General features: G+C 46.5%; 1 protein-coding gene across 3 annotated transcripts in view; it reads right to left on the reverse strand.

Moving 5' to 3' along the window:
- Positions 1-700: 700 nt before the first annotated feature.
- The window catches only part of LOC102569714 (Kell metallo-endopeptidase (Kell blood group)), a 33800-nt gene continuing 14030 nt past the window's right edge, over positions 701-20470 (reverse strand). For all 3 annotated transcript variants that reach the window (XM_019488525.2, XM_019488524.2, XM_059726790.1), the window contains 14 exons: positions 19026-19172; positions 15842-15907; positions 14240-14428; positions 13714-13859; positions 12738-12864; positions 12047-12157; positions 10771-10869; positions 8447-8524; positions 7902-8005; positions 7414-7524; positions 5130-5197; positions 4691-4857; positions 3609-3704; positions 701-1767 (listed from right to left, as the gene is read on the reverse strand). In XM_019488525.2, the coding sequence (XP_019344070.1) occupies positions 1591-1767; positions 3609-3704; positions 4691-4857; positions 5130-5197; positions 7414-7524; positions 7902-8005; positions 8447-8524; positions 10771-10869; positions 12047-12157; positions 12738-12864; positions 13714-13859; positions 14240-14428; positions 15842-15907; positions 19026-19172 (1686 nt within the window). In that variant the 3' untranslated portion in view covers positions 701-1590. The remainder of the gene's footprint in view (positions 1768-3608; positions 3705-4690; positions 4858-5129; positions 5198-7413; positions 7525-7901; positions 8006-8446; positions 8525-10770; positions 10870-12046; positions 12158-12737; positions 12865-13713; positions 13860-14239; positions 14429-15841; positions 15908-19025; positions 19173-20470) is intronic.

Raw genomic sequence — 20470 nt, forward strand, 5'->3', positions numbered from 1 at the left:
CGGGGGCCACCAGCGCTGCGCAACAACCCTGGGCACAGGGGAAGGGGCAGCCACACAGGCGCAGCAGGCCTGGCCCAGAGCCCAGCTCTGCTCCACTCCCTCCCGATCCCAGCCTGCTCCCAGCCCCACTCCGTCTACCCTTTACCCCCCCCACTGCAGACTTTCCCACCTGGGGGGGCACGGGGGCATATACACGCACTCTCAGCCTGTCCCCCCCAATTCTTTTTCTCCTTCTGTGTGTGTGCATGCGTATGTCTGTTCATGGCAGAAGGGAGAGTGTGTTTGTGTCTGTGTCCATGTGCAGAGTGAGTAGAGTGCACGCTTGTCTGCATGTATGCATGCGTGTGTGTCTGTGCGTGCGTTCATCGGTACGTGTATCTGCGTTCAGAAGGTGGGTGGTGGCAGCTGCTGCTGTGTGCAAGCTTCTCCCCCCCTTTCCTGGGAAGCAGCAGTGGCGCAGAGTGGTGGGTGGCAGTGCTCCATCCCCGCCTGCCCTCCCCTGTCATTTTGATGGGCAATTGGCTAGTTCCCAAGATAATTCTATAAGCAAATGAGGAGTCTGCACCCTACAAGACAGTTTTTGGGTCAATCCTGGTGAATTTTAGTTGTGTGTATATGTGTGTGTGTGTGTGTTTCTATTTTTTTTACATACAGTTCTTAATGATCAGAACCTCTAAACAGATACAGTTTCAGACTGCTGTTAAAAAAAATGGTAACATCTTTAACTTCCAATATGCTTGCCATTTCTGAAATGTGCTGTGTATTTCCTTGCTTTGCTCTCAAACATTGCACGAATACCTGACATTCGTTTACACAGTACAATATAACAAAAAAGAACAGGAGCAAAATTCCATTATCAGGTTCACAAAATGAATCTAAAGCCAGTAATGAGAGAACAGCAATGGTTTGATGGTCAGAGGGACACTGAAACTCAGATGCTTACCCTGACCCAATGAGTTTTCCACAAGACTCTGTGCCTGTTGCCTATTTTATTATACCCTCCCCTTAAATAAGCCTTCTCCTTCTCCTAATCTGTTATCTCTACCTGGTGTATAAGATCTCTTATATGAATAAAAGATTATTTTTTGTTAGCAGATATACATTCATCAAGTGTTTCATCCCTGCCATCTGGAAGCAGGGGCCAGTGATTCTCTTCTCCTCTGCCTCCCCATCTGCTCTCAGGGAAACAGACCTGGGATCTCCTGTCCCTAGTCTTTCTCGTGTGTGGTGTCCATAGTCACATGTGAGGCTCCCCTCAGAGCCACTGCTGAATGTAGCCTATTAATTTTGCAAAGCTTTCGGCTTGGTGGCCCTTGAAGGGCTAGGCAGAGAGCAGAGAACATTAGGGGAAGGGCCTGCTATACCTTCTACCCTCCTGCTATATGGGTCAAAATTTCCTTCTAACAGGAGAAGCTGGGGAGCAAACAGAGGCAAGGGAACTGGAAAGATGTTGGGAAGGGAAGGAACGGGTTAGACCAGGATGTCTTTACATAAGCCCAAACAAGATGCCCATCCCCAGTGGGTGCACACTCCAAGACCTCCAGTTTCCACTGCTCGGTCAGTCTCTCTCCCCCTCCTTGGCCAAGTAGATTACCAGAGGTGGCACTTGGAGGCTGGGTTCATTTGCGATCTGCTGGGGCAGTGGAAGTGCCTGGCAAAGTCCTGGGCATTGCTGAGAGTGCCACGGACTCGCAGTGGCAGGGGGCTGTGTTGATCCCTGTTCAGGAAATCTTGCAGGTTCTCAGGGCTCTGGTAGCCACACATTGCCTGGAGGACAACAGAAGAGTCATGTCAGACTAACACAAGACCCAAAGAGGTGAGACTGCCAAGGGTCCCTACGTAAACTGTTGTCTAAATTTCTGGTTTGTCCCCTGTCGTTTAGGGGTAGCATAACTATGGGTGAGAGAGAAGGGCATCCACTCCAGGTGCCAAGTTATGAGGTGCCTGACAGCAAGAGTAGCCTCATGACTTACCTGGTCCTTGGGTGCTGCTGCTGCTTTAAGACCAACACCTGGGGTGGGCAGAGTGCACAGCAGTGGTGGCAGCAGCAGCTCAGCCAGGGACTGTTTAGGAGTTCCCAGCAGGGGTAAGACTGCTGCCTCCCCCAAGGCCCCTGTTCTCATAACCTGAGCACCCCTCCCCTGCTGCTTATCTGAGAACTGCCCCACACCCCACTCTCTCACTGGGTGTGCCCAGGGCACCACCTCAGTTTGTTACACCTGTCTAGGGGACACAGTGACACAGTTGTGAAGGTGGCACTGAGATCTATGCCATCTTCCTTTCACCTGGACAGCACCACATTCCAATGCAGGACAACAGGCAAGATGTATCCATCTATCACGATGACAGTGTAGATCTATTTCATCCTAAGTGAGATGGAAATGGTGTGGGTGGGCAGGGCAAACTCCTTCAGAAGAGGCAATGGCTCTGTACACACCCATCCTCTGGCTAGGCAGAAGTGCACCTTATAGACTAACTGATTCCAAGGTGCCTAAGGTTTCATGCACACCACCTCACTTTGTCAGAAGCTATGAAAGGACATGTAGAGAGCAGGCTATCAAACAGAAAGAGCAGCAAGTGTATGGTTTGCAATTTTTGTCTCCTATTGGCTCCACTGCCATTGCTCGAGGCCCAGGTGGTCATGCTATGGAAACCTACCTTCATCTGTAGGAAGCTGGCAGCTGTGCTACATTCCCTCTGTAGTGAGGACCTTATTTCAGTGACCCAGTGCCTGGGGCCCTGGGATTGGATCGTGTCTGCACTCTGCCCAGGGCTGTTCTCAATAACTTCACAAATGCTCTGGCTGGCACAGAATTGCAAAGGTTGATCTGTTGGGTACATAAAACCTGTGACCTGCCCTGGCTCCCTATTTACTTGCCACTTGGGTTCCATTTGAATAAGCCTTAAACAGGTACCTAAGGAAACTCCATCCACCATCCATATAACTACAGTCCCCCTTCAAAAATATCTGATTAGCTGTTTCCTGAAAGCCCATCTTTCAGGCTGAATTGTGTTTTTGATCCCTCTTCTTGTTTGGCCCCCCTGCAAATCTAAAGTTCTGCTCACTCCTAGGTGACTGGTTATCTTTTGATGGCAAAGTTTTTTCATTATCATCAGTCATCATCATAGCACTTGGCAGACAAACAGATATTGTAATCCCTGGCCTGGTAATTTTTCAATTCATTTTTCCATGACTGCATGAAAATACTGTCGGGCTTGAACAAGGTGTTTCCAGCAGGACCCCTGCCTCTGAAACTTGATTCTGTTGCTAGGTTGGTGAGCTTCACCATACAGCATAGGATCCTGATCCTATGTCTTCTGTCAGGTCTGAATACTGATGTATTCAGATCATTTAAGGATCTGAGGCTCCTCTTACTTCATAGTCCATCCTTGGGAAGCACAGCAATTGGCAGCAGGGCTATTCCAAACCTCTGAACAATCTAAATCTCTGAAAAATTAGCCAAAACCAATGCTGTGAAGCAGGAAAAGAGATGCATATAGAGAAAAAGAGAAGTATTGATGATCAGACACCAAAAACAAGAGAAAGAGAGACAGAAAGAGAGGAAGTTAGCTGGACTGAGATACATGACCAAAAACAAATTGATTACACGGGCAAAGCTGAGGTAGAAGAGCTGATGGTGCGAAAGTCCAGTGTGGTGGAAATTCCTTTCTTTTTTGTGATTTTTCAGCCAGTTCTTATAGGCCTGCAGGCAGAGAGAGAGAGAAAAAAATACAATAAAAATGGCAGACTTAAACATTTAAAGTTTAACTCAAAAGGAGAAGTTAAATTAAGATAATCTCTTCTTCCAATACAAGGGCTCTTTGGAATCCTTCAAGCTGGGATGGTGACACCTACTTGTCTAGGAAGTCTAGTGTCCATTTCTAAGACATCAAATTCCCTAGCTCTGGGATGGCTTATAACTGCCAGTCCACTATTTCTGTCATTATTTTTGCTTCTCTTTCCAGACTTTACCATACAGTGGCAGCAGAGAGCCACAAGATGAGACAAGAATGACTCTATCCTGAAGGTATGAAAAGATTCAAATTGAGTCACCTATGCTTGAATAACAGTTGAAATACCTAGCATATTACTAGTGTTTTCCATCTAAGGATCAAAAAGTACATGAGAGGCCATAATGTTAAGTAAGCCTCACACTTTTCCTCTTATGGGAAAGCTGAAGGAGAATTTTTCTATTCTACTTTACAGAACATGCAGTGAAAATTTTTACCCTCCAAAGACTAGAGTGCTCCTGTTCATCCAGGCCAGGAGACATTTAAAATTGAAGGGAAGCAGCTTAGTTCCTGGAGACTTTTTCAGCATGAAACAGTAACCCTTTATTGTATGCACAAATGGCTCTAGTGCAGAGGTTCCCAAATTTTTTCTTATTGCATGCCCCTTCCAGATTTACCAGCTGCCCACATACCCCTACCAGCATACAATTTATATTGTAATCCTTTACATGCCAATTATTATTATTATTATAATGCAAGCTAAATCAATCATTACACAGCTTCTCTTGCATAGTCCATAGAGATGTTTTGCGTACCCACAGGGATACACATACCACAGTTTGGGAACCCCTCTCTAGTGGAACAAAAATGCCTAGGACTGGGATAGCAGGGGGCTGCAGGGCAGGAGTGAGGGGAACTGGTAGAGTATAAAACTAGAACAGAAGGTGGACTGTGGTACCTGGTAGGCAATGGTGAGTCCCCCAGTGTCAGCTGCATTCTCCAACAGCGTGAAAGTGCCATTGACCCGCAGACCCTGCAGAGAGTAGCTCTCATATTGTTTCACGAGGCAGTCTATTTCTTGCACCAGTACCCTCCTATTGCATCTGGAACAGCTGTCTGGTAGCACTGTGGAGAAGAGGGAAAACCTGGAAGGTCAATGCAATACCAGCGTCCACTAGGAAGTCCCTCTACCACTCAGCTCATTGTCCTGAATAGTGAACATGGTCTGGGATTGATTCTCTTTAGATTCACCAAGCTTGCCTTTGCTCTATACCTCTTATAGGGAGCAGAGCCTGGAGGAGACTGTTTCAGCACTCTAGAGGGGAACCCCCCTGCAATCTCTGGCAGTGAGCAAGGAGAACAGACTATGCTAAATACTCCCCACAGTCCATACACACCATAGTCGTAGAATGTGTGAAGCAGCTCATGTGCCATGAAGACCCCCATGGCTCCAAAGTTTACAGCGCTGAGAAAGACAAAAAAAAATATGGGAAGGGTTATCTGCAGCCAAGCCAGGCTTGTGGCAAGGGAAGAGATAGACTCTGCACTGCCACTGAACATGTCTACCAGCTCTTTGGCTCTATGAAGTACCTACTACTCTCACAAATGACTCTTTGCAGGAAGATTCCATGTTTTTTTTCCTCTCAGTGCCCTCAGATCAAATGGGCAGAACAAAAATGCAAGTAAGAGTCTGATTCTTCAAGCTGTCAGCACAGCAACCCCTCCCACCCAGGCTCTGAGAGTCAACCTGATTTTTTTCTTATTTGTTTTTTCCTGATAGGGAAAAAGTCTGCAAGAGAAATTCTGCCTTTATGCATTTCTGCTGTCCTCAAGATATGTCCTTAGAGGTATAACTTAAAGACAGAAATGTTGCACAAGCAATTCTACAAGACATCCTTAGTTCACAATCATGTAAATGTTGTGCCGGACACCAGAGGGATGACTAGAAATAGAAGTAGCAGTACTCCTACAAACAGAGTTTCACCCGTTTGTCCAATCAAAGCCAGACTCAGCCAGCAGTAGATTTCTACTATATTTTCATCTCTTCCATTTCTTACATACATTGATCAGTAATGAAACAGCAAATAACACTGATGTATATGCAGTCACCATTAAACTTCAGAGTGAACACAGCATTGACATGATTGTGGCAGATCGAAACTCCCTCAGAGCCTTTGCTTTCAGAGAGACTATTATTGCAATGGCACCATTTTGTTCTCATCCTTAAAGATTATGGTTATTTTGGCACCATTTGAATTAAGACTATTTTTTTAAAGAAAGCTTAGATGGCGGGGCGATAAGGAGACAACACCAGTTTGTTAGATCACTCAAAAAAAAGGCCCCGTTTAATAACTCCTGAACTCCAAATGGATAGGCTCAGCTGGGCTGACACTGGTAAACTAAATAATCATTTCAGTCTCATGTTATTCAGTAGATGTGACTCTGAATATGGTGGGGAACTCTACTGAATTAGAAGATACCATTTTTCAGATATTACTGATGCATCCCTTGTAAGCACATAGCGCTGGGAAATATATTTCTTTAGCCATTATTCTTTTGAGCTCTATTTCATTCTTGACATCCTAATGAGTTGTATGAGTCACTGAGTGTGCTGAGGTGGGTTATACAGTGGGTGATGGGAAATCACCATAGACCAAGAAGAATTATATTAATCAGACTACCTGTTTTATTTCAACTTGAACTCCTTCACTTAATGACAGCCTTTTTATATAATGAAAATTTAATAAGTCTGGGGTTCCCTCTGAGCATTCATTTCCCCTGGAAAAAGAAACTTGACATAAAGCAATGCCTTGCAGTGATCTTTGCCTTATTTGATCATTCAGTGTCACAGTGGTTGCTTGGCAGAAATCTTCTCATTAGAACCAGGGAACAAAATTATACTCTGTATATTTGGACAGTGCCAAAGAGTTGATGGTTCACGCGGAGGCACACTTGCCTCATAATGCAAAAAGAGGTTGCTTAAAAGAAGTGTCTTTTTTTATAAAGGGGGAGCTGAATTCTGTTGTGTCCATGTGTAAATATGCTGGGTGGGATGCTATGTAACAAGGGTGCTGTATTTCAGTCTGGGAATCCAGGCAGTAGTATGTCCTTATTTTACAATAAGCTGAGAAAACAATGGGCTCAGAAACTGAGACAAACCTTCTTCTACCCACTGGGTGCCTAAGTGCTATTTTATTTCACCTGCTTGAGTCTGAAAAAAAATAATGCAAAAGGTAGGTAGGTCTGCCCTCCTCCTCGCTGCTTTTTGTGATTCAGTTTGAAGTGTCAAATGCTAGTGCATCACATTAATAGACACATGAATGGATTTTCTGGACTTGAGTAGGATGGAATAGAATTAACTGAGGTGTCCTAAGCCTACTTAGATCCCCAGCAGGTCCTCACAGTCTTTCTGTTGAGACTTATTTTTCCCTTTCTATCATATTCTGAGCCATGACGGCATGAGAACCCAATTAGATAGTATTCACTTGACTTTAGTAAAAGCAACATTGTTTTTGTTTTCCTCTTTCAAGTTTTTTGAGGTTGTTTTTTTTTTAAAGGCAAAAGCATGAAGGTCTTTTCTGGTCTGTTGCAGTAAATGACCATTTTTGTAGTGTATGTGCAAAAGAGATGGCACAGCACAAGGCTAACAGGCCTGCTGTGGGCTTTGCAGCTTCTCCATACCTGGGGAACCTGGTGTGGAAGAACGGGCTACGGAACATCCCCGCTGGGAAGACCACAGCATGGTTCCTCAGTGAATAGTAGGAACGGACTGACCAGGGGACCACCTGCCAGCTAGATTCAGAAAAAGAGAAGAGGAAAGGTATGCAATGTTAATTCCCAGTGTCCAAGCTCTCTCTCTGTCCCAGCCCCTTTCCTCCCCAGACCAAGCCTTTGTGGTAGTGGAGAAGGACTCCTCTGCACGATCTCTTATAGAAAGTAGGTGGTAAAACAGGAATATGAACCCAGAACATCTAGTACTCATGCACGTGCTTTCCCAACAAAACCATGCTTTCTCCCCATTGCCTTAACTCATTCCTATCTGATAGCTCAAATTTTCTTAACTATATAGTACCTTCTATATTGCACCTACCACCAACAGTCATCCTATAATCTATCCCTCACACACATGAAGCCCTCCCCTGCTTCTCTCCCAAATGACTAACACGCACCTATCCTGTGAGAGTGGATAAAGGAGCTTTTGGGAGAAACTTTCCCTCTGGGCCTTCAGGGAGGCTACCACATTGAGGAAAAAAGTGTCTTCATTGATCTTCAGCTAAGGAGAGAGAAGGAGACAAAAGAAAGTGTTAAATATCAGGGAAGAGCGAGAGAGAGAGAAAAAAATAAATTAGGGAAAGGTGGCAGGGAAAGAAACAGCCTAAAGAAAAGGCTGTCTGTGAAGTTTATTCAAAGGGCAAATCAGGAAAATGTTGTCTCTGCTGCACACACCTCAAAGATCTCCTGCCTAGTATGTGCTAAAGGATCCCAAGGGATGTTACCAGAGCACAACCAGAGCACACAGGGTAATGAACAGGCTCACACCCAGTTTCCCCACAGCTGATCTCTTTCAGAAAGAGGAGGGAGGAAGGATGAGGAGTGCCATGTAAGCTATGTCTGCACCCACTGGCCCCAGCCTCTGTCAGCAGCAGATGCTGTAGGGCCTGGTACCAGTATGCTCTCCGTAATAATAAAGGCACATTTGTAGTATACATCTCACATTCTTATACTCCTTGTCCACTTCAGCAGTTTGGAGGATGTAGTCTGGATAGCCAATCTCCACCCGCACCTTTGAAACCTTAAATCATAACAAGACAAGCATTATCAGCAAGGTCTTCTCTGTGTTGCTTTCCCCCTTAATGCTGAATTTCAGTGGAGGGTAAACAAGCCTTCTCCATTAGCTTCATCGCATTCAGAGCTATTCTGTTGGCTGCTCTCTATGACTTTTTCCTTTCACTTTTCTCCTTTTCAATCCTGGTGGCTCTACGCCAAGTGCTGCCCTGGTAAAAGTCTCTGACACTCTTCTGATGCAAATTCTTCCTTTGGTAGCTTTGTACTTTTCTCTCCACACATGTGGAAGCTGGTATGTACATACGTATTTTGTGATATGTAAGAGGCGATGCTTGTGAACAAGCATTGAGCATCTCCAAATACACATGTGTGAACAGTGTTTTGTTTTGACTTTTGTTTCGAGTTGAAATGGCTGTTCTGTTCCGTTGAAACGTTTTGCCATTTTGACACTGTTTTGACGTTTCGCCCATAGGATATAATGGGGAAGGTCAAAACAGCCTATAACTTTGTCATTTCTGGCCTGATTTGGATAAAACATGCAGAAATGGTAGCCCCTTTGAGGGCATAAAGTATGCCAAGTTTCAAGAAGATAGGTGCCGGAAGTTTGGAGAAACTGCACCCCAAAATCCTGAACGCAAAACTCATGTCACATGCATGTGTTAAGCCAGAGCAGGGTCAAAACTACAGGGGTGGTAGCTCCTGCTGAGGGCACAAAGCCTGCCAAGTTTCAAGGCAACAGGTCCAGGGGTTTGGGGAAACTGCACCTCAAGATGCGGAGAAGCAAAACTCATGACATTGGTGACACTGTGTGTGTTAAGGCGCAGCAGGATGAAAACTGCAGGGATGGTAGCCCCTGTTGAGGCCACAAAGCCTGCCAGCTGTCAAGGAGATAGATACAGGGCTTCTGGGTTCTGAGGCCCTGCACCTCTGGCTGCAGGCAGGCAAAACTCATGTCATGGGTGCTTGTGCAACTGTGTCTGTCTTGGGGAGGGGTGGGAGGGGGGAACCACTGCAGGCCTGGCTGCTAGGCCCTGCTGCAGCCACAAATCCTGCCAGCTGTCAAGGAGCTAGGTGCAGGGAAGTCTGGGTTCTGGGGCCCTGCACCACTAGCTGCTGACAGGCAAAACTCATGACATGGTTGCTTGTGCAACTGCTGCCTTTCATCAGGCAGCAGGACTGAAGATCCCCCATCACTTGTTACCAAGACCTGGGGGTAATAATTGACCACAGTATGAACATGAGCCGGCAGTGCGATGCTGTAGCCAGCAGGGCCAACAATACACTGGCATGCATCAATTGATGCATCTCCAGCAAAACCACTGCGAAGAAGTAATTCTCCTCCTCCGCTTGGCTCTTCAGCACTGGTGAGACCGCAGCTGGAGTACTGCATCCAGTTCTGGGTTCTGCACCTTAACAAGGCCATGGTAAAGCTTGAAAGAGTCCAGAAAAGGGCTACCCATATGATCACAGACTTGCACAGCAAGCCATATGAGGAAAGGCTGAGAGGCCTGGGACTCTTCAGGTTGAAAAAGGGAAGGCTGAGAGGGGACTTGGTAGTAGCTCACCGCTACATCACAAGCGTACATCTAGGGCTCAGTAAACAACTGTTCACCAGGCCACCCTTGGGGAAAACTAGGAGTAATGGTCACAAACTCCTGGAAGATCGTTTCAGGCTCATTTCAGGCTCAACATTAGGAAAAACTACTTCACAACTAGGGTGTCCAGACTATGACCATTACCCCTAGTTTTCCCCAAGGATGCCCTATCTGCACCTATCTCCTTAAAACGTGGCAGACTTCATGCCCGTAGAAAGGGCTACCATTCCTGCAAGTTTCATCTAAATCTGGCCAGAGATGACAATTATAGGCTGTTTTAACCTGCCCCATTATAGCCTATGGGCAAAACATGAAAACAGCGTAAAAATGGCAAAACGTTTCGACTTGCCTAGTTTTGTTTTGAGGCTGTTTCGACCATATCTGTTCCATTTGGATTGTGCTGTTTTGACCTCGAAATGGGTCAGAACAGCGTCGAAACAAAACTGGTGGCAAAATTTCACACAGCCCTACATGCCAGGGGTGTGGTCATGTGTATATGACAGCCTCCATGTGCCTAACTAGAAGGTCAAGCATGTAAGTGTAAGAGCATCTATATAGGCAGAAATACCAATGCACATATGTCAGAGTATATGTACATACAGGCCCCTATCTCTTTTGCAGATTGAAGGCCTCATTAGTTTGTGACTTCCACACACACCTTGCTTCTGGCCTCTTGTCGAGTTTGCTCATCCATCCATCCCACATGATCCAGCCGGCTCAGGAGGGCATTTTGGACCTCAGAGAAAATTTTTTCAGCCTGCCAAAGGGAGACAAAAGCCCAATCAGGCCTATGGAAAACAGATGCTCTGGAGACAATGCCTCACTTGGCTTGAGAGATTAGGCCTTGTGGTCATTCAGTACTGGGCAACCACCTTGCCCCATTGCCCCAGGCCCACTACAGCCCAGACCGAGGAAGGACACTTCTTCTGAAGCTTGAAGATAATTCATTCCACCAATCCATTTAACCATGTACTTCTTCTCTTCATACTACCCCCTTGCTGTGCCCCAGGTATGCACAGGACATCTCCTTTCTTCACTGCCTGTCCTTAGGTGGGAGGGGAACCCAACCATATGTCCATTCCTTCCTGAACTTCAGCTCTCCTATCATGAAAGAGGACCTGGAGACCTCCCTACTGCTTGAGTAAGAGGGCAATGGGACACCGGACATAGCAGACAGGAGGTTGCTTCCCTCAAAATGACTCCAAACCCAACCCCAACCTGGATAAAGTCCAACAGACTTGCTTCAAGGCTGCCCCCAGAATGACAAGAACTATACCTTCATGTACAACACATACAGTACTCTGTGTCTTTCCTTCCCCTTCTATATTCCTTCATTTCTTTCCCTGCCCCCCCCCCCCCATGGTCTCAGTCTCTTGCTGTTCTGCTTCCTCTTGTTAATGGCATTTTTCACATATTGGAAAACCTGCATCCATTCATTGCATATGTTAACCTACCTGGGAACAGAAATTTGATATCTTAACAAAAGCATTTCTCTTCCCCTCTGCCTACAGATTTGTATTTGGTTGTAGGACCACTCTGAAGCCCTGGCACATAAGTCTGTTACTGTTACTCATGAGTCCTGCTCAGACTATACTGCTCAGCCTCCAAGTGCCTCAAAAAATGTCATGTCAGCATCTTGGGCCAAGATGATTGACAAGTACAGGGGCTGCCATTCTGGTTTCCATGCTAGGGTTGGTCATAAGTGCTCTTCCTGTGGGCTGTAATTGGAGGGCCATGCATGAGTACCAAGCTGTACACACAGAGATCCTTAGACTGATTATTCTAGCTCTAAGTCCATCCAAGACTCAAAGAATGATGGGAAGTATGTAACTAAAGAGAGGGAATAAGGGGGTGACCTGACCTTGAGAGTGTCACCTCATCAGGGTACGAGGGAAGCTGCATTCATGTTTGGGGTGGGGGAAGAAAATACCTACGAGTTCCTTGGCCTCTGGAGGAAAAATTTCTTGCACCATCATCTCTCCAAGGACAGGCTCAAAAAAGATGCTGGTCTCACTCAGGCATTTCTGCCAGCGACCGTCTTGTACCTGAGAGGCAGAGAGAGAGTGATACACACACAGGGAAGGGCAACAGCAAAGAGATGTGGAGAGGGAAGGCAAAAAAACACAGAGACAGAAGAGGCACTGGTTGCATGCATGTTGTTTTGTAGTAGGGATGGCAATGAATAATCCAGCATTCGGTTTATTTTTTGTCTATATTTTCATTAAATGCAAAAGCCTCCGAGCGCCTCAAAAAATGTCACGTCAACATCATAGCCCCGGGAGTAAGGGCTGGTAAGGGAAGGGATTTGTTATCCCGGTTAAGAAGAGCAATGGGGAAGCTGCCCACCAGTATATTGTCCCCCAGCCTCTGCTCTTGTGGAAGCTTCAAAGAGTGGACTGGATACTGGGAATGGAGTAGATAGGGGGCTCTGCAGGATGGCCACAATCCACAGTACCAATTCTAAGGGAACAGCTACTGGAAATGTTGCTGCTGGCATGGCCAGCTCCTCCTTCTTCATTCCCCTTTTCCCCAATGCCCAACCTGAGAAACCCCACCTTGAGAGGTTGCAGAAAGTGAGAATGGTTCATGACAGCTGCCAAGGAGTCTGACAGGAAGATGACTCACCATCCCCAACTCTTTTCTTGGTCCAAGAAGCTTCTTCATCAGTTCCTGACGTGCATCTTGGAACCGGCTGTCCAGGGCTGGAGAGAGATTCACCACCATGTGAAGGATCATATAGATATGCAGGGTGCTAAGCAAAGAAAAAAAACATATAGTATAGTAGGACGTTCATATGTACACTTAATAGATAAGGACCAATTTGCCCAGAACTAAAATGTAGCTGCAGCTTTGTTGGGCTAGGGTCACTGTTTAAACAACAATACTTCTGAACACCTGCAGTTTAGAACTGGACAACAATGGACCAGATTCTACCCTATCTGTTGGGCATCTAAATGGGCATGGGCTCCTAAGTGCAATTCTATTCCACCCTGCTCAATTCCACATAGGTTCATGAATGAAGCTACTCTTGTACCATACCATGATCTTACCGCTATGCACAAAAGGCAGTGAGGAATAGGTGGAGGACCCTCCCACCTTTTGCTTTAACAGTTTTTCAGGGATCCAACCGGGGTGGAATAGGATCACTCACGGGCACAAAAAGACACCTCATTTGACCCAGGAGTTATTGTTGCAGGTTGTGTCCCAGATCAAAACAGGAGTCCTGTGAGGATGCACAATGGGAAAAAGTGCTAGTGCATTTTATCTAGCACACTTCAGAGGGACATTGAATGTATACATCTGTACAATCCCAGAACAAAAAGCTTTCTCCCAGGACAATTATGACATCTGTTTACAGCTGTAGGTGCCTCTGTCTACTTATGTGCCTAGAAAGTAGAACAAGACCTGGCTCTATGTCTGCCTACTACCTCATGACTGCCTGTGGAAGAAGTCCCTGCTGCATCACCCTCCAAACCTTTCTTTAGGAGTTCCCCTTCTGAATACTGGTCAAGTGAATCATGCTGCATTCACCACATCTGAAGCTATCACAGCATCCCGGTCTGGAGGCATAATGGAGATGGTAACGAGCATGAACTCCTACCTCCTGTCCTGCCACTGTGTGATCAGCCGTGACATGTTCTTCAAGTAGTCCATGTCATGAACCACAATGGGCTGGGAGAGATTCAGCTGCACAGGATAGAAGGCTGCCTCTAGGCATGACAGCCAGTCAATGGCTGGGGCCTTTTCCTAAAGGCAAAACAATGGATGGGCTGACAGGTCAACTCCCTGTACACCCCCAGGACTGTGTATGGCAGCATATGGGACTGGCTTCCTTGTGGTCAGCATAGGGCACCCTCCCAGGCTGAGCTCAGTAGGCAGGGATAACACAGGGAGAGAAATTTCAGGGCCGAATGTGAGGATGGAAGCATCACCACGGGACCAGGGATAACCAGCCCCAGCAGACTGCTGTGGCAGCTCAGTGGGAAAGGAGACTCCAGGAGTGAGAGAAAGAGAATGGCAATTTCTGGCTGGCCCCTGCAAAAAGCACCTCCCGTCCCCTCCCCAATGAGTCTTGGAGAAGTGGAAAGTATATGTGCAGCCTTCTTCATGCTGCTGGGCATGCCTACCTGCAACTCCTCAATGGTGGTTTTATAGAATAGCATCCTCCTCTCCTGTCGCTTCTGCAGTGGGGTGACCACCCTCTGCAGGTTGGAGATGAAGGCCAAGGTGAAGGAGATGTAGGTGGCGGTAATGTCCTCGGGTACTCCCAGCAGTCTCCCCAGATTCAGCAGATACGACAGATACAGACGGACATCCTGCAATACAAAGCACATCCCCAGGAGAGCTACAAGGCTGAGATTGGAGCTGTTCCATCCAAGCCTTGCACTTTCAATGCTGTCCCTGCCAACCCTGTTTTCTTCTGTAACTCTTTACAAGAAACGTGATTTGCTGAATATAGTTTCTGGCTCAGTAAGTATTACTGAATTCTCCATGGGAAATAAGGTCTTCTATTTTCTTCATACTTTGCACAAGTCTTTAATACAGGGAAAAGTCATTACTGGGCACATCTATACATGCAACTAATGTGAATAAATAAACTTTGGCACAGATTGTCCCAGAGTTTATTGTTCCCAGGTGCCGCATTTTCACATGCATTTGGAACTGCAGCACCTTGAGCTGGCTCAATATGATGCAGAGGGGTTGGCTGGGACATGAGGGTGCTCCAGTTAAGGGCTATCCAGCAGGCAGCTGCCACACAGAAGCACCCTTGTGCACAAACCAACCCCATCAGCATCTACATGTGTGTTGCAGCAGAGTAAATAATTATCATTATTGTACTTGTGTCTGGCAGTACTATCCTACAGTGGAGTTAATAGTTAATGAGTCAACTTCACAGAACATGCCTCAAGTAGATGTGCCCACTGAAATGCAACCAGGTCTAGGGTGGGAGTAGGCTTCAGGGAATACCTGTGACATTTTGGATGGAAATGGCAGGGCAGACTCCTGTTACAAGGGTCTTAAATGGTAAGGAGGCAGAACTTTTTTTTTAAGCTCTGATCTGAAAGACTTGCACTGTAAACTGCAGCTATACGCGATTATCCAGTTGAGAAAGGCAAAGGGGCTGGGATAATCATGAAATTAGATTATCATGAAATTACATAATTATGGAATTAGATTCCCTAGGTTTGCTGCAAAAGTCCAAGGTCTTTTATATATGTAGAATAAAACACATTTTTAAAACATGTTAAAGAGTATGTTATAAGTAACACATTGTAAAGCCTTAGTGTAGATGGGGTGAGTTTTATTACAATGCTTTTGGTCAAAATAGGGATGATCTTGCCTCAGGGTTGGACTACATGACCTCTCAAGGTCCCCTCCAGCCCTACTTTTGAACGACTCTGTGACTCTAAGATAGAATCAATGGAGACCCCAGTGTTCTCCCTTATCACACGTTTAAAACCACAGAATGATATTACTGCACCAGGATTTTCAAAGCTATTAGGTAAAAATAGGCTACATACCTATATTTTTCCTAACAGGGAAACTCATAACATACGTCTTCTGAAGAAATGTTCAAGAAAGCATCAGACATAAGCATAAGTGATGAATCATCTATAAAAAATTGCCTCTGTAAAGCAAGGGACATTTCAAAGGAGTTCTTTGAAACTTGTGGGCCTTTTTTGCTTTTGCTTTTAATTTTTGCCTTGCCCCAGCTTCTGATAGGTTACCTTGGGATAATCAGATTTTTTTTTGTAGTCACTCTCTGCTGGCATCTCAATCGCAGGGTGGTCAATCTGAGAAGGGTGTGAAGGAAAAATATTGGATTAATACCAAAGCACTAGTGGTGGGAAAAGAGGTTCCTTGAGGTTGTATTTCTTTTTTCTGTTCATGAATTGGTCTGACAGTAGCTCTAGATTGTTTTAATTAGGAACCCATCCTGAGAGGCACGCATGCCAAAAAGAAGAACCCATCTCTCTTAGGACAGCTTAGGATTTAAATGAGAAAGGGAGACAACAGGCAGAAGAAAGGGAAGAAGTTTGCCCTTGGTTCTCATTGTCATGTCCCCTCCAACTCTTTAAGTCCCAAAAACAAATGATAATTTTTAATATAATTTAATAATAAGTAATAATTTAAGAAAAAATAAATACATGAAAATTCAGGAACACACAAACTAACGTGTTGGAACTGTTATTAAAGAACATGTTTCCAATAGTGGCCAAGACTTCGCTTCAGAAGAAGTCTTCAAAATTTTGTGAATATACTTCATTATACAAAGTTATACAATGTGGGTGGGGAGGACACCCTGGCCTCCCAAACTACGGTGAGCTAGTGCCTTGAAACATGATAAATAGCAGCTTATATGATTTGCCCTATAAGAAGTGCTACTGTGGTCATCCTTTTGTTATGAAAACATTTAAGGTGAAATTCTATAATTTCCTGCTTACTGAAGTGGCAATTTCTGGCACTTAGGCATACAGAGGATTTCTATCCTCTGGACATGTGGTCCTGCACATATGGATGACAATGCAACTATGCAGCCACATAGACTGGCAACCAAATCAGACACATGATATCTTTTCCTCCAGTAACTGTGTGGGTAGTGTGTTCACCTGGGAAGCTGGGTTCTAGCTCCCCTCCCCATGGATAGGGTTTAAACATGGGTCTCTGTGCTATGTCTCATGGTATGCTTAGGATGTCTTTATTAGACTCAAAATGCAAGCATCTGCACATTCAAATAGTAAAACACATGCTAAGTTTGATACTATTGTAATAAAGTTGTGACTTTGAGGGAGGAGTATCTCCAGATCAAATTAAATAGCACATGTTCAGCTATCGTCGGTGTGGAGCGATCACATTCCTGGTCCTCCACACCCATTAGACATGCTGTACTAGAGGGACTATAATAAAGGTTGGACCGACCCTGAAGGGAAGCCATATTACAACCCTCACTATGGCTGCATGTGTCTGCCTCCTTCATACAACAGTCAGACTGCTGCATGGCAGTAATATGAGTTTAAGACTCTGGTGTGGGGACTGGCACTCGGCATAGTCCCAGCCTCGGCACTACACCAGAGACAGGTCAAGACTGTCAGGAGGGCTGCCAACTCTGACTGAAGCTATTCCAGGAGATATTTTTTGTTCCAACATGATGTAATGTCATTAATATGGGTGCCCCGATAGAGATTTTTTGGGCCAATGCCATATTGGCTGAAACTGATCCAATTGCCAATATGCAGCCAGGCAGCTTGGAAAGCACCATCCAGCTGGAAAGTCTGCTGTGGGGGAAGGGGCAAGAGGGGAGGGAAGGAGCATGGCGGGGCACAGATCGAGGCCCCTGCAGTGAGGGAGGGAGTGGGGCTAGGGCAGGGCCAGGGGCAGGTGCTGCACAACTGGGACCGAGCACAGGATGGAGCCACAAGTGGCTCATCCAGGGTGCAGGGGGTGGCTTCTACTGCTGCACACATCCTGGGAGGGCATGGGGGGCATGTGCCTCCAGATCTGTGTGTGGGGTGAGGGTGAGCTGCCACTGTGGACTGGGGCTAGGGCAGTGCTGAGCTCTTCCCAGCAGAGGGCTGGGCTGGGCTGTGCTCAGGGTAGGCAGCAGTGGCACTGGGAGGGGAGCTATGGGTCAGGGGAGGGCGCTGCAGCCACCCCAAAATTCACCATAGTCCCCTTCCCAGTGCCGCTGCCACCCGCCCCGAGTGCAGGCCAGCCCAGCCCAGCCCATTGCTAGGAAAAGCCCGGTGCAGCCTGCCCTCTCCTCATGCATCGATCCAGGGGCACACACACCCCCATGCCCTCCCAGGAAGGAGCTGCCCCCACCCCGTGCCCCCTGGATATGCTGCTCATAGCTCCATCCCGTGCCCCACCTTACCTGTGCAGAGCCTGTCACAGCCCCAGCCCCACTCCCTTCTTCACTGTGGGGGCTTCAATCTACTCCTCCATACCTCTTCTTTCACAGCGGACTTACCAACTGGACCTGGCTGCTCTCCATGCTGCTGGACCACGATCCTCACTGCCTGCATGCTGCGCTGGGGCTGCACGCATGCATGGGGCATTTATCATCAACATTATCGGCCACATCAGCCAAACAAAGCCGATTGCCGATACCGTTAAATTTTCCTTATATCAGTGCCAATCCAATATGGGACCAATGTACCGGTGCACCTCTAATAATTAATTGTACTGTTCAACCTGTTCAATCTCCCAAATTGCTTTCAATAGTCACTGGGAGATAGATGCTGATTCCAGTAGACTCCTGGCCAATCCAGGAGGGTTGGCAACCCTAACTACCAGCAGCAAAGACCAGGCTTGCCTTGCGAATCTAATGGCAAGTGTGGATCCAGGAGCAGGAGTGGTACTCTCTCAACTCCCCATACCACTGCTCTACCCACTGCTAGTGGCAGAGACCCACCCTCTACCTACTGCTAGTGGCAGAGATGTGGCTCCCCCCAGCATGCCAGGACAAGCATGCCTGGGCTAGGCACATGGCAGGGCAGCTGCAGGGTCCAGGCAAGAAGGTTACATGCCCTCACATGTGGACATGCTCTGCTGCCCCACACAGGGAGAGGCACATCCAGCTCCAACCCTATCAGGAGTGAGATCATGACTGCTTACTGTTCAGAACAAGTTAAAATTTTTCATAAAGCACAGTAATGCTTATAACAGTTTTACATAAAATACATATTAAGTGTGCCGTGCGACAAGGCCCTCTGATTTTCTAGCATGGCACTCTATCATACCACAGGTGAGGCATTTTTCAGTCCTTCTTTGTCACTTATATGACAATGCAATTCCTCTTGGTTTCAGTTCCATAGATTTGGATCATTAGAAATGACTGGGCCCTGCCAGACCATGGCTGATTCACTTTCTTTGCTATTTCTGACAACTTACTCCTTTTAATCCTCTTACCTGGATGATACTGATACTGGGGTCAGATAAACTAGGTCCCACAAAGGCTTTGAAGAAGGGGAATGTACTATAGTTGCCCATGAGTGTTCGCAGAGTTTGGTTAAAATCTATCTCTTCCTCTGGTCTCGTGAAATTCCATCCACCGAGCTGCAGAAAGAGAGTGATAGAGAGCATCAAATGGGAGTGGAAGCAAATAGGTGCTGGCGGAGGAGGGTAGAGACAAAAAGAGAAAGAGAAAGACAAATTGGTTACTAGTTAAGACTGGTAAAAAAAGGTGCAGGAACAGCTGTTCCATATCTGATTCTGAGTTCTCCCACAGTTTAAGAACATTCAAATATCATAATTATGTGCATACCAGATGACCTTAAGTAAAACACACACCTTGTTTTGGGAAGGCAGAATGAAGAAAAAATATATATTTTTCCGGAGTCTTATTTGCTATGCTACCAGCTTAGCCAGGGCCTAACCCACCCCCTGCTACTTAGTCAGCAGCTACTGCTGATTTGGCAGCAGATGTGGAAGGGTTAAATCTGTAGCTGATGGCTTTGCAGCAGGAGGAGGGGAGAGTGACATTGATAAAAAAATAAGCCCCTACTCCCTGGGCCCAGAAGGGTCCAGTTTATCTCAGCTGATGTTGAACGCGGCCCCTTGCTGCATTCCAGTGTCCCCCTGCCTCCATTCTGGAATGGAAAGCAGCTCCCCTGTGTAGCAGGACACTGGAGCTTGCCTGCTCCTTTAAGGGAAGCTGACTGCAGGTGGCAAAGGGGGCTAATGAGAGCCTCACTTGATTGGAAGAGGGCTTAGGCTTGAGCTATATAAGCCTAGAGCCTAGTTTAGTCATTGCTTTAATAGCTATGAAGGAAGGAGCTCCTAAGGGTATAACAGTAGGCCTTCTGAACATATAGTAGAGCTGAATGAGAAACTTGTAGACTGGGAAACAAGGAACCTGGGGCAGAGAAGGGCTCCTATCTATAGGCAGGTGGTCTTGGTTTTAGGTTAAGCCCAAAGAGGGTTTGAGTGCCTTCTAGAGGACATGGGTGCTTTGATTTAGTTATACCAGGGTTTAGCCTTAAGGCCTGCTGGGGCAGGCTCAATGTCCATTTAGAGATCTGGACCAGGGTGTCCACAAGCCTGGAGAAGGTTGAGTTGGATCAAAGGATCCACAGGCCCAGAGGGGGTTGAACTGGACCAGAAGATCCCCAAGCTCAGAGGGGGCTGAGAGCTGGACTGAGGGGTCTGAAGGCTCAGAGAGGGGCTGTATGTGGGACCAGGTGCTTGGGGAAAGGCTGAGTAAGGGACTAGGAGGTCCAAGAGCCTAAAGGGGTCAGGAATATAAACAGGTGATGTCAGTGAGTAAACACCCATGAGGCTTGGGGTATGTGTAGGACAGGAATGGAGCCACACAATTTGTCCTTAAGGCTACAGGTGCCTGCGGGCGTGTAGGC

This window comes from Alligator mississippiensis, chromosome 4, assembly GCF_030867095.1.
Source record: "Alligator mississippiensis isolate rAllMis1 chromosome 4, rAllMis1, whole genome shotgun sequence".
NCBI lineage: Eukaryota > Metazoa > Chordata > Crocodylia > Alligatoridae > Alligator > Alligator mississippiensis.